This window comes from Phascolarctos cinereus, unplaced genomic scaffold (genome assembly GCF_003287225.1).
Source record: "Phascolarctos cinereus isolate Bilbo 61053 unplaced genomic scaffold, phaCin_HiC Scaffold_8;HRSCAF=390, whole genome shotgun sequence".
In the NCBI taxonomy this organism is placed as follows: Eukaryota; Metazoa; Chordata; class Mammalia; order Diprotodontia; family Phascolarctidae; genus Phascolarctos; species Phascolarctos cinereus.
Window position 1 is genome coordinate 76,304,044 of NW_027556291.1, and position 12,951 is coordinate 76,316,994.

At 47.6% G+C, this 12,951-nt stretch overlaps 1 protein-coding gene across 2 annotated transcripts; it reads left to right on the forward strand.

Annotated features, from left to right (window-relative positions):
• The first annotated feature begins 452 nt into the window (after window positions 1–452).
• On the forward strand, window positions 453–8,828 carry LOC110203968 (syncytin-2-like). Of its 2 annotated transcripts, none has more exons than XM_020980361.2 (2): window positions 453–887; window positions 6,539–8,828. In XM_020980361.2, exon 2 carries the CDS (start codon window positions 7,299–7,301, stop codon window positions 8,346–8,348), a length of 1,050 nt encoding a protein of 349 aa, XP_020836020.1. In that variant the 5' UTR covers window positions 453–887; window positions 6,539–7,298; the 3' UTR covers window positions 8,349–8,828. The 2 variants fall into 2 exon arrangements, with proteins under 2 accessions (XP_020836020.1, XP_078004004.1); XM_078147878.1 differs by having other exon boundaries at window positions 6,539–7,348.
• Window positions 8,829–12,951: the final 4,123 nt, after the last annotated feature.

Consider the following 12,951-nt stretch of genomic DNA (forward strand, 5'->3'; position numbering starts at 1 on the left):
TGGAATATAATATTTCAGAGGCCAAAGGAGCTAAGATTAAAACCAAAATCACCAACCCAGCAAACATGAGTATAATCAGTGAGGGGTACATTCAATGACAGAGGAATTTAATCTATTCTTGAGAAAAAAAAATGAGAGCTAAATAGAAAAAAACTGACTTTTGCAAACAAGCCTCAAGAAAAACATGAAAAGGTAAACAAGAAAGAGAAATCATAAGGGACTTATTAAAGTTGAGCTGTTGACATTTCTACATGGAAAAATGATACTTGAAACCTATAAGGCTTCTCTCATTATTAGGGTAGCTGGAGGGAATATATATAGAGACACATAGCACAGGGTGACTTGACTATGAAGGGATGATATCCAAAAAATAAAATTAAGAAATGAAGGAGGAATGTACTGGGAGAAGGAGAAAGGTCAAGGTAAAAGAGCATAAATTATCTCACATTGCTGGAGGCCAGCACCTGGTAGTGGGCCCCTAACCCCGTGAGATTACCACACCCCAAGCAGCTTGTTCCGGGACAAACCGTACCATAACGTGTTCCTGTCAGGGCTAACCGCAAGATGTCGCCACACCGCCCCTGGAAAGTCCCGGAGGCCCATTTTCCCCTTTTGCCCCTCCCCGCTTTTGCCCTATATAAGCTTGTAACGCTCAAAAATAAAATTAGACCTTGCCTACCATCCTTTTGGTCTCACTCCTCCTTTTCACCCATTCCCTTCAGCCAGGGTCCTCCTCGACCCCCCACGTATACTGGCCCTGCAGGTCGGGGCAAGTGGCGCCCAACGTGGGGCTCGAGGTTCGGACTTCTGCCAGGCGGACCAGCATTGAGAAACGATTCGTCGCGACCCCCTCCTTCTCATCGCTCATGAAGAGCCCCTGCGTTTTGGTAAGTTGAGTTTTCGTCCGCCTCATTCTAATCATGGGTTCCAACCTTTCTAAGGAGCAGGTCTTTATCCAAGACCTTAAGCATGCCCTTAAGGAGAGAGGAGTTAAAGTTAAGAAAAAGGACCTTTTGAAATTCTTTCTTTTTGTAGATGAGGTCTGCCCTTGGTTTATGGTTACCGGCCCAGATATTCATCCGGGAAAGTGGCAGAAGGTCGGGAGAGACCTCAATAGAAAGTTGCAAACTGAAGGGCCAGAGGCGGTCCCTCCCTCGGCTTTTTCTTACTGGGGTATCATCAGAGACATAGTGGAATCTGCCCCTGGGGACCCAGGCAAGCGCCAACTCCTTTCGGTGGCAGAGTTTTGTTTACGCCCCTTGTCGCGGGCAGCTTCTGTTAAATCGCTACAGCGCCCTTTATCACGAACCGCCTCTACAAAGTCATTAGAATCAGTGGGAAAAAGTCCCCCTAGACCCCCCTCCGTGGTCATTACCATTCCGCCGGAACCTCCAAAGCCTCTTTATCCTCCCCTCCCTGTGGAAACGGTCCCGGCTACTGAACCTTTAACACTGCCTATAATTGCAAAACACAAAACTCCTCCTTTAGGAGATCCTGACCCTGATACTCTAGATCCCGGGGACGAGGCGGAACTGGAGGAAGAAGCCGCCCGATATAATAACCCGGACTGGCCCATAACTCCCCAGTACCTACCCCCTCCCTACATATCCCAGACTTGCGCTCCTGCGCTTTTGCCCCCCATTCCCACTTCCTCAGCCCTCACATCCGCCAGAAGTCAACTCTCCACTCAAGTTAAGGAGCTCCGAGAAGTCTTAGATCTACAAAAGCAATATGCACAACTCTCTTCGGAACTGAGTTCCCTGCAACACTCCCTCCAGAATTCTGTCATTTTTTCCCCCAATAGGTCGCAGTTACATCAGAAACCCCTGAAAAAGATCAGAGCCAGTGCTAGAGATAGAAAATCTAACAAGGCACAGCCCATGATATTCCCTGTTATGACCCGGTCTCGTCAGCCTGACTCCTCACACAACGACCCCAAGGAAGTTTCTGCCAGTGAAGGGGAGGGAGATGAAGAAAGTGAGGAAGAAGGGGAAGAGGACGAGGGAGAGGGGGAGGGACAGGATAGTGGAAAAATAGAAGAAGAGGAATGGGCAATTGGAAAAAAGGAAGGACAGCGGTTAGAATATAGGAGATTGCAGTTCAAAGGGATTAAGGATCTTAACGCCGCCGTCAAGTCCTATGGTCCTAACGCCCCGTTCACCCTCTCAGCTCTTGAATCTATGTCCCGCGGAGGATATCTCTTGCCGGCAGAATGGCTTCGTGTAGTACAGGCAGTCCTTTCAAGGGGGCAGTTCTTGACATGGAAAGCAGATTTCTTCGACCGCTGCCAATCCATGGCTACAGCCAACCAAAAATCCCCTGGCTCCCCCGCTTTAAAGTGGACTTATGAGAAGTTGAGTGGTCAAGGGAAATACGCAGAGGAGGCCAAACAACGCTGCCTCCCAATAGGCCTCTTGGCGCAAACCGCCAATGCTGCATTCGCGGCTTGGCGTGCCTTGCCCACTTCTGGATCCCCCCTTGCTCCGCTTAATAAGATCGTACAAGGAACTCAGGAAGATTTCTCTGAGTATGTTAGTAGGCTCTTGGAAGCAACTGAACGAACCTTAGGGCAAGAAGCGTCTAATGATCAGCTTGTGAGACGCTTAGCATATGAAAATGCTAACAATGCCTGTCGGTCTGCCTTACGCGGGAAGTGGAGAGATAAAACATTAGAGGAAATGATACGTATGTGCAGAGATGTAGATCCCTTCACTACCAAAATGTCCCAGGCCGTACATCTGGCCATAGGGGCAGCTCTCCAAACCGGGGACTCCCAAAAGGCATGCTTCCGGTGTGGTCAACCTGGCCATTTTGCCCGACAGTGCCCTAGTGCCCCTGACACTCCCTCCGCTCCAATCAGCAATAAGGCTTCCCAACCCTCCACCCTCTGCCCTCGGTGTAGGAAAGGGAAACACTGGGCAAATACCTGCCGCTCAACTACAGACGTTCATGGCCACCCTTTACAGGGAAACGGTCGGAGGGGCCAGCCCCGGGCCCCCCAGTCGACCCCCTTTGTTCGGGCCTCGGGGATCAGCCAGTCCACACCCCACTCCACATCCCACTCTTCAGAGCCACTGCAGGAAGCGCAGGGGTGGACTTGTGTGCCGCCTCCACCTCAGTATTGACTCCCGAGGGTGGCGTCCATATTATTCCTACAGGCATCTTTGGCCCCCCGCCCCCTGACTTCTATTTTTTCATCCTTGGTCGCGCCTCCGCTACTATTAATGGCCTCATGATTCACCCCTCCATTGTGGATAGTGATTACACGGGGGAAATTCAGATACTTGCCTCAACCCTGAAAGGGCCCCTCACTGTCCGTCAGGGACAACGCCTTGCGCAGGCTCTCCCGCTCCCCCTACAGACTCCATACCCTGCTCTCGCCACTGTTAGAGGCCACTCCAAGCCTGGTTCCTCAGACATCTATTGGGTCCAGGCCATTTCCCAAGACCGCCCCATGCTTACGCTTTTTATTCAAGGCAGGCTTTTTGAAGGAATATTAGATTCAGGAGCTGACTCGACTGTTATCTCAAAAGACAGTTGGCCATCTTCGTGGCCCCTTCAACCATCCATGACACACTTGCAGGGCATAGGTCAATCCCACAATACCCTACAGAGCTCTCAATGGCTGCCTTGGCAAGACAAAGAAGGAAATAAAGGGACTGTTCGGCCTTTTGTGATCCCCGGCTTACCTGTCAACTTATGGGGAAGGGACATTCTTTCACAGATGGGGGTAATTATGTGCAGCCCAAATACCGTTGTGACCCGTCAAATGCTCTCCCAGGGATTTCTCCCAGGGCAAGGATTAGGCAAGAAAGGTCAAGGGCAACTGTCCCCCATTGTTGCTGAAGGGAGAAAAGGACGAGCAGGCCTTGGTTGTGAGAGCCCAGATAATCAGAACCATTTTTCGTGAGGGCCACGGGTCCTCCTGCACTCCAGGCAGATAGGATCTCGTGGAGAAATGACCTACCCGTCTGGGTAGACCAGTGGCCCTTACCCAAGAAAAAACTGGAGGCAGCGCTTGCTTTAGTGCAGGAGCAACTAGCTGCAGGTCACATAGAACCATCTACATCCCCGTGGAACACGCCCATTTTTGTTATCCAAAAAAGATCAGGTAAATGGCGACTCTTACATGATTTACGGGCCGTCAATAAAACTATGATTCCTATGGGGGCCCTTCAACCTGGGCTCCCCTCCCCTGTAGCCATACCGCAAGATTTTTCTAAGATTACAATTGATCTTAAGGATTGCTTCTTTTCCATTCCCCTCCACCCTTCCGATTGTCAGCGCTTCGCTTTTAGTGTTCCTATTACCAATTGTGTGGGCCCTTCTCCGCGCTTTCAGTGGAAAGTTTTGCCACAAGGCATGGCTAATAGCCCTACGCTGTGCCAAAAATATGTTGCCCAAACAATTGATCCTTTCCGCTTGCAGTATCCCAAGCTTTATATTATCCATTATATGGACGATATCCTCCTTGCAGGACCAAATAATGAGGAATTGACTCAGGTATCACAGGAGCTCATTAAGGCGTTGGAATATCGGGGCCTTAATATTTCCCCTGATAAAGTGCAAACCTGCCCCCCCCAGCTGTTCTTGGGATTTGAACTCTTGACGAATCGCATTCTCTCCCAGAAGGTTCGCCTACGAGTGAGTCACCTTTGCTCCCTTAATGATTTCCAAAAATTACTGGGAGAATTGAATTGGCTTCGGCCATATCTTAAGATCACTACAGGGGAACTGCGACCCTTGTTTGATATTCTTAAAGGAGACTCCGATCCAAATTCACCCCGCTCTCTCACGCCGGAGGCCCGTAAGGCCCTTGCCTTAATTGAGCAAGCCATTCATGAACAACATATTGGCTATTACGCTCCTCAAAAACCTCTTTGGTTCTTAATTTTTTCCACCACTTTTTCTCCCACTGGATTGTTATGGCAGGGACATCCGTTATTCTGGATTCATATGCCAGCCACACCTACAAAGATCCTTTCTTCCTACCCGCATTTAACGGCAGGGCTCCTGCGCCTCGGCCGAGAGGCAGCCCTTCGACTTTTTGGTCGAGAACCAGATCATATTGTTTGCCCCTACACTGCTTCGCAGATTCAATGGCTGCTTCAGAATGATGATGATTGGGCAGTTAATTGCATTTCCTATATGGGAGCTATAGACAATCATTATCCCTCAGATAAGCTCATTCAGTTCTTTCAGAAAACACCCGTGGTCTTCCCAAGGATCACCAAAGCGGAGCCCATAGAGAGCGCCCATTTGGCGTTCACTGATGGCTCCGCCACAGGGAAGGCAGCCTTTAGTGTTGATGGACAGGTCACCTCTTTTGACACCCCTTTCACCTCCGCGCAGCTGGTAGAGCTCGCAGCGGTCATTAAGGTTTTTGAATCTGTCTCGGGCCCCCTCAATGTTTATACTGATAGTTCCTATATTGCACAGTCAGTCCCTCTATTGGAAACCGTCCCGTATATCCGTCCCTCCACTAATGCGTCTCCTCTTTTTGCCACTCTTCAGCTTCTAATTCTCTCCCGCGATCACCCCTTTTTCATTGGTCATATTCGTGCCCATTCCGACCTCCCCGGTCCTCTTTCTGAAGGGAATGATCAGGTTGATCAAGTAACTCGTCGCATTCTGCTTGCTCTGTCTGCCTCCCCTGTTGAGGCTGCCACACAAGCCCACAAGCTGCATCACCTGAATGCCCATACGCTTCGTCTCAAGTTCCCTATAACCCGGGAACAAGCCAGACAGATTGTGAAACAGTGCCCTGGTTGCCTGACCCTCCTTCCTGAACCTCATAATGGCATCAATCCCCGAGGTCTTATCCCCGGGGAACTTTGGCAAATGGATGTCACTCACTATCCCCCTTTTGGTCGGCTTAAATATGTTCATGTGTCCATTGATACCTTCAGTGGCTTCATTTTTGCCACCCTGCAACCTGGAGAGGCCACCAAACATGTCATTAATCACCTCCTTAGTGCCTTGGCGGTCCTCCCGCAGCCCAAAATTCTTAAGACAGATAATGGCCCTGGTTATACCAGTTCTTCTTTCAGATCTTTTTGTACACAGTTGCATATTAAGCATGTTACTGGTATACCCTATAATCCTCAAGGGCAAGGAATTGTGGAAAGGGCCCATCAGACACTGAAAAACATGATCCTGAAATTACAATCAGGGAGGGAAGTTCTTTATCCCAGAGCTGGCAATGCCAAAACATTGCTCAATCACGCTCTTTTTGTTTTAAATTTTCTCACTCTGGACACTGCGGCAAAGAGTGCCGCAGACCGCCTTTGGCATTCCACTACGGCCCAAACCTACGCTCAGGCAAAATGGAAAGATCCCCTGCTTGGCAAATGGCAGGGCCCTGATCCTGTGTTAATCTGGGGCAAAGGCCATGCTTGTATTTATGACTCAAAGTGCCAAAATGCTAGATGGTTGCCTGAAAGGCTGATTAGGTTGATGGACAAGCCAGAAACTCATAATGCCGTCCAGGGAACCACACCCCCCTGAGACACCTCTGTTTTCTTTCTCTGTTTTACAGAAAATGACGATCCTCGTAATTTTCCTCCTGTTCCGTGGGAGCCACGGTGGTTTTCAATCTCCTGACCCAGTAGCGCTCAGCCGTGCCCTCTTTGGAAGCCCTTGTGACTGCGGCGGGGGCACGTTCACTGTCCGTCCCGCCACCTACACGCAAGAAGTGGACTGCGGGGAAAAGACAGCCTACCTCGCCTACCGTCATTCTATCACGGGCGTCTCCAAACCCAAGTGGGAATGCGTAAGGAAGCCCCGAGTTATCCCTCCGAATGGTGGCCAGCCCGGGCCTTGCCCCAGTGATTGCAACTACCTTGAGGCCTTGCACTCCACATGCTATAGTTCTACCCAGCAGTGCAGTGGCAGCTCAGGAACAGTCTATCTTACTACAATACAGGAAAGAGAATATGGTGGCTCCACAGGAGGGGACTGGGCGCATATAACTAGCCAAGGCCTACGTGGAAGTACCAATAAGTATGCTCAGGCTTCCTGTCGTAAAGAAAATATTGGAAAAAATGTCTGTTGGCCCCTTCATGCACCTGTCCATATCTCTGATGGGGGTGGCCCTACAGACCAAATTAGGGAACATGAGGTTAGGGAACGAATAAATGAAATAATTAAGAGTATGTATCCCCCTCCATTACCATCCACTTGCACTGCCCAAACCCCGGGGAACGGACCTAGATGTCCAAACTTCAGAAATCCTTGAAGCAACACTTAAGGCCCTTAATTACTCTAACCCTGATTTGGCTGCCGATTGCTGGCTGTGTATGGCCCTTGGCACACCTATGCCCATAGCTTTGATGTCCAAAAATGGCTCCACATCCACAAATTGCACACTTAGTCCACCTTTTAAGGTACAACCTGTTGGTCTCCGCCCCTCTCCTTGTATCCAAGCCCCATTTCAGAATTCCACTGCTGATATTGATGTTGGTTTTGCTACCTTTGCTAATTGCTCTGAAGTCAAAAACTATACCTCACAGGAACCTCTCTGTCCCCTGCCGGGACAACTTTTCGCCTGTGGGGGAAATATGGCCTACTCTGCTCTCCCCCAGAATTGGACAGGACTCTGCACACAAATTTCAATCCTCCCTGATATCGACATCATTCCGGGAGATGAGCCTGTCCCACTGCCCAGTTTTGATTATATTACTGGAAGACCCAAGAGGGCTGTTGCATTTATCCCCCTCCTTGTTGGCCTTGGGATTACAGGGGCACTCGCTACCGGCTCTGCCGGCATAGGAGTTGCTGTTGATTCATATACAAAACTATCCCATCAATTTCTTAATGATGTGCAAACCCTCTCGGGGACGATAAATGACCTTCAAGACCAAATTGACTCCCTGGCGGGAGTCGTTCTTCAGAATAGGAGGGGCCTAGATTTACTCACGGCAGAACAAGGGGGAATTTGCTTAGCCCTACAAGAAAAATGTTGCTTCTATGCAAATAAATCTGGGATAGTGCGGGATAAAATCAAAAAACTGCAAGAGGATCTGATTGAAAGACGCAGAAAACTTTTTGAAAATCCCCTCTGGAGTGGCTTGAATGGAGTCCTCCCATACCTCCTCCCTCTTCTTGGACCTTTAATTGGTCTCCTCCTACTTTTTTCTTTTGGACCTTGGGCCTTTACCAGACTAACCTCTTTCATTAAGACGCAGATTGAGGCTTCTCTTAAAAACACCGTCAATATCCATTACCACCAACTTGCTTCGTCAGAAGATCCTACTGATACCATGGAAGAGGGTCTCCAGTTCTCGAAGCTCGTGCATCCGGAATCTCGCTGCTCGCGGTGGTGGAGAAATATTAAGGATAAAAAGTGATCTGGCAGCTGTGAGAGAGCCCATGACGGGAATATTGAGGTCCCATGTTTCAAAAAAAAGATCAGCGCGGCTGCAGTTGTTTCCCCATGACGGGAATAGAGTGAGGCCATGATGGGTTACATCGTGGGGTCCCCTCGCTTAGCCTAAGACAGGGACCACTGCCACTAATGCGCTTTGAACATGGAGGCCGACCTCATAGCCTAAGACAGGCCTCTCACCTGCTATTTTAAATACAAAATGGGGGACATGCTGGAGGCCAGCACCTGGTAGTGGGCCCCTAACCCCGTGAGATTACCACACCCCAAGCAGCTTGTTCCGGGACAAACCGTACCATAACGTGTTCCTGTCAGGGCTAACCGCAAGATGTCGCCACACCGCCCCTGGAAAGTCCCGGAGGCCCATTTTCCCCTTTTGCCCCTCCCCGCTTTTGCCCTATATAAGCTTGTAACGCTCAAAAATAAAATTAGACCTTGCCTACCATCCTTTTGGTCTCACTCCTCCTTTTCACCCATTCCCTTCAGCCAGGGTCCTCCTCGACCCCCCACGTATACTGGCCCTGCAGGTCGGGGCATCACATAAAAGAGGCCAGAAAAATCTTTTACAGTGGAGGGAAGTGGGGGGAGGTGAGAGGGAATGAGTGAACCTTACTCACATAGGATTGAGCTTAAGGAGGTAATAACATACATACTCAATTGGTACGGAAATTTATCTTACCCTAAAGGCAAGTAAGAGGGAAGGGGATAAGCAGGTCCCTAATAGAAAGGAGGGCAGACTGGGGGAAGAGGTAATCAGAAGCAAACACTTTTGAGGAGGGACAGGGTCAAAGGAGAGAATAGATAAATGGGATAGGATGGAAGAAAATAAAAGACGTTCTCCACCTGATCAGTAGTCTAGGGATATGAAGAGGGAGCTTTCAGAAGAAGAAATCCAAGCTATCTACAATTTTATGAAAGAATTTTCTAAATCATTCATTTTTGGAGAAATGCAAATGAAAACAACTCTCAGGTAGCACCTCACATCTATCAGAAATGACACATGCTGGAGGGGATGAAAGAAAATAAGCACACTAATGAATTGTTGGAGAAGTCATCTGCTAGTCTCACCATTCTTTAGAGCAATTTGGAACTATGGCCAGAGGGCTATACAACTGTGTAGTACCCTTTGACCCAGCAATAACACTACAAGGTCTGTATCCAAAGATTTCAAAGGGAAAGGAAAAGGACGTATACATACAAAAATATTTGTACAACTCTTTTTGTGGTGGCAAAGAATTGGAAACTGAGGAGATGCTCCTTAACTGGGGGAATGGCTGAACAAGTTGTGGTGTGTGATTATGATGGAGTATTACTGTGTACTCATTATGAGCAGAATTAGCCATGTTATAATGATGATCATCTGTGAAAGACTTAGCTGCTTTGATCAATACAAAGATCAAGAGAGTTCCAAAGGACACATGATGAAAAAATGTTATCCTCCTCCAGAGAGAGAACTGGTGAACACTAAATGCAAACTGCAGTATAATTTTTCAATTTATTTTTCTTGCTTTTTCATATGGCTAATATGGAAATGGGTTTGGCATGATTTCAATTTTATAATTAATATGTTGCTTGTCTCTCAGTGGTCAGAGGAGGGGTTAGAAGGAGAGAATATGGAACTCAAAATATAAAAAAAATGTTAATAATAAATAATAACTTCATTTTAAAGTAATAGTTAAGAAAAAAGAGGGGAAGATATGCCCAAACTGGATCTTCTCTAAGGAAGTTCACATTTCTTGGGATTGCCATCCGGTTTTACCCTCAGTAGAAATTGTGTTGCTTCCCTTGTTTATGCACTGCTAGTGACACAGCTTGACTGTGTGCCCTAGGGGAACAGAGGGCCAAAGTTGGGGAGCCTACCGCCTTGTGCTTGGCTATAGAAATGCACCAGAAACTGTTTCGAGTCAGGCCTGAGCTCCATGTCCTTCCTCCTCTGTGCATTGGTTCATATGGTTGGTTCAAAGCAGGGATTCCTTAGCTTTTCGAGCCCTTTACCCCCTTGGATTTTCAGTAAACCTTCCCATGTTCTTCTTTAGTATGAAATGCAAAACATTCTACCACATATTCTCAGTATAACTAAAATTAAAAAGATCAATTTTCCTTTTCCAAAGGTAGACCAACACTTTTGTAATTTCACTGATGGGATGATATCATTATTTGCTAAATATTCTGTGAATCCCCTTGAAAAGCTGCTCCTTCTTTCTGGAGGTAAGATGATATTCCAAGGGCCTCCTCCACTTTAAATCTATGAACTTCCAATTCTACTTCCCTCCTCTCTACAAGGCTCTCTGGAGGTCACTGCCTTGGTCATTAAAGAAGTCTTGAGCCTGCAGGTACCTGGGACCAGTCCCGTTAACCCCAGTCATCATCTGAACCACTCTTCCTGTAGCCTCCCTACTTGGTCTGATTGACCTTTTGAGCCTTGGTCCTGGAAGGAACCAAGTTTAGATCTGATCTCATGGAGAGGAGGGCCTTCCCTCCAGCACCCCAACTTCTTCCTCCCCAGTGCAGTCCTTAGCCAGGCTTACCCATGTAGATAGATCCTCTACAACTGGACATTGTTTAAGCCTGTTTACATCTTTCTTCACTCCTTGAAGGGATAGACAGCTGCCATGTAATGGACAGTACAGTGTGGTTGGAGTCAGAAGGCCTGTTTTGGAATCCTGTCTCTGACTTCCTAAGGTTCTAGTTACCTGAGTGACTATGACAATTCACTTGACCTCTCTGGGGTTCCAGACCCACCTTTGACATCTCTTTCAGGACTGGTTCCAAGGATGGATCCTTGTGGACAGGATGCCTTGATACCCAGACATGACACTTTTAGCCCTCTGTGGTGGGGAGAGGGGAGAGAGGATTGAGAAGGTTGGAGTACTCTCTCTAGTTGGGAGGAGGGAGGGGGATCAGGCTGAAATCACTGCTGTCCCTCCATGAGGCAGCTGCCCCAAAGTGGAAGAGGCTATCTCAGGAGGAAAGGCCTGAGTTCTCTAACATTGGCTGGATGCTTACGAGTTCTGAATGGTCTACAGGGGTTGACACTCAAGCCTGGATGGCATCTGCAGTCCCCTCAAGCTCTGGGGGTTTGTGATTGGAAGATGCCATGATTCTAGGACTGCAGCCCTGCTAGGTGAAACTCCTCTTTGCCCTCCCAGCCCTTTCCCCCTCCCCAAATGTTTTCACCAGCCTGGGCTGCCACAAAGCGGGATTAACTTGACCAACCCCTCCTCCTCTCCAGATTTCAAGCCTTTCCTCAAGGCAGCTCCCTGCTGCTTCTCTCAATCAGCTCAGGCAGGTTTCTCTTTCTCTCTCTGAAAGACTCCAGTTGGACTTTATGCTCCCTGCCCAGCCCTGGTTCACACAGGAGAAACTCTGTGGTCAGGATTGCTGGGTAGGCTCCTTCACACAATCTTCTTTTAGTACAAAATTTAGCATATCTAAACCAGCATATAAATATTGATTGCTCCTGCCCCAGACAGACTGTGGCACTCCAGAATCAACCTAGATTTGGATTGGGATATTTTTGGCCATATTAATGAATTGGAGTCCATTAGAACCCTTCTTCCTTTCCCAGTAAAATTAATGTAATCCCCCTCCACCTCTTTGTGTGTTGGTGACTTTGTGGAGAAGGTGAACTTACATAATTAGAGGATGGAAGGATCTTAGATGTTAGAGCTGGAAGGTACCTTAGAGACCAGTGAATCCAGTTTCTATCTCACTGTGCAGATAAGGAATCTGAGACACAGAGAGGTTAAGTGACTTCCCTAGGGTCACACAGCTGTGACCTGTGTGTGGATTGATTTGAACTCAGGTCTTCCTGAATTCAAATCCAACTCTCTGATCACTACACCAGGCCCCTATTAGAAGCACTGTCCTCTATTCAAATGGCACAATGATGCCTTTAGCATTCTCAAAGAATTGGAGTGAATGAGTTTCTCAAAGAGAGTTCCACACTGTGACTTCTTTTTTTCTAACCAGAGAACAGGGAATGTTGAGTTGAAAAGAGCCTCCACAATATTAGAGATGGAAGAGCCCCTCAAGCAGAGTCACACCTGCAGAGGCAGTGAGCACATAGGACATAGAATGTTAGATCTTGAAGGGACCTTGGAACAAAGCATGGTAGAGCTGTAAGGAATGTTAGAGATAATTGAGAACAAATGGCCCATTTTTAAGATGAAGACAGGAAAGTAAAAGATAAAGACAAAAGCAAAGACAAGAAATAAGTTGTTCAGGAGATCAGAGTTACAACCCCAGGTCCTAATGACTAGTCTGGGGCTGTTTCTTTTTTTCTTTTTCTTTTTTTTTCTTTAAATTTTTTTTTACTTTTCAACATTTACTTCCACAACATTTTCTGTTCCAAATTTTCACCCCATCTCACCCCTACCCGCACCCCAAGATGGCATGCATTCTGAGTATCCATTCCCCTAGTCTACCCTCCCTTCTTTCTCTCCCCCTCCTTCTCTTATCTCCTTCCTCTTCTGCTTTCCTGTAGGGCAGGATAGATTTCTGTACCCCATTTGCTGTATTTCTTATTTACCAGTTGCATGTGAAAACATTTTTTTTAAATATGTGTT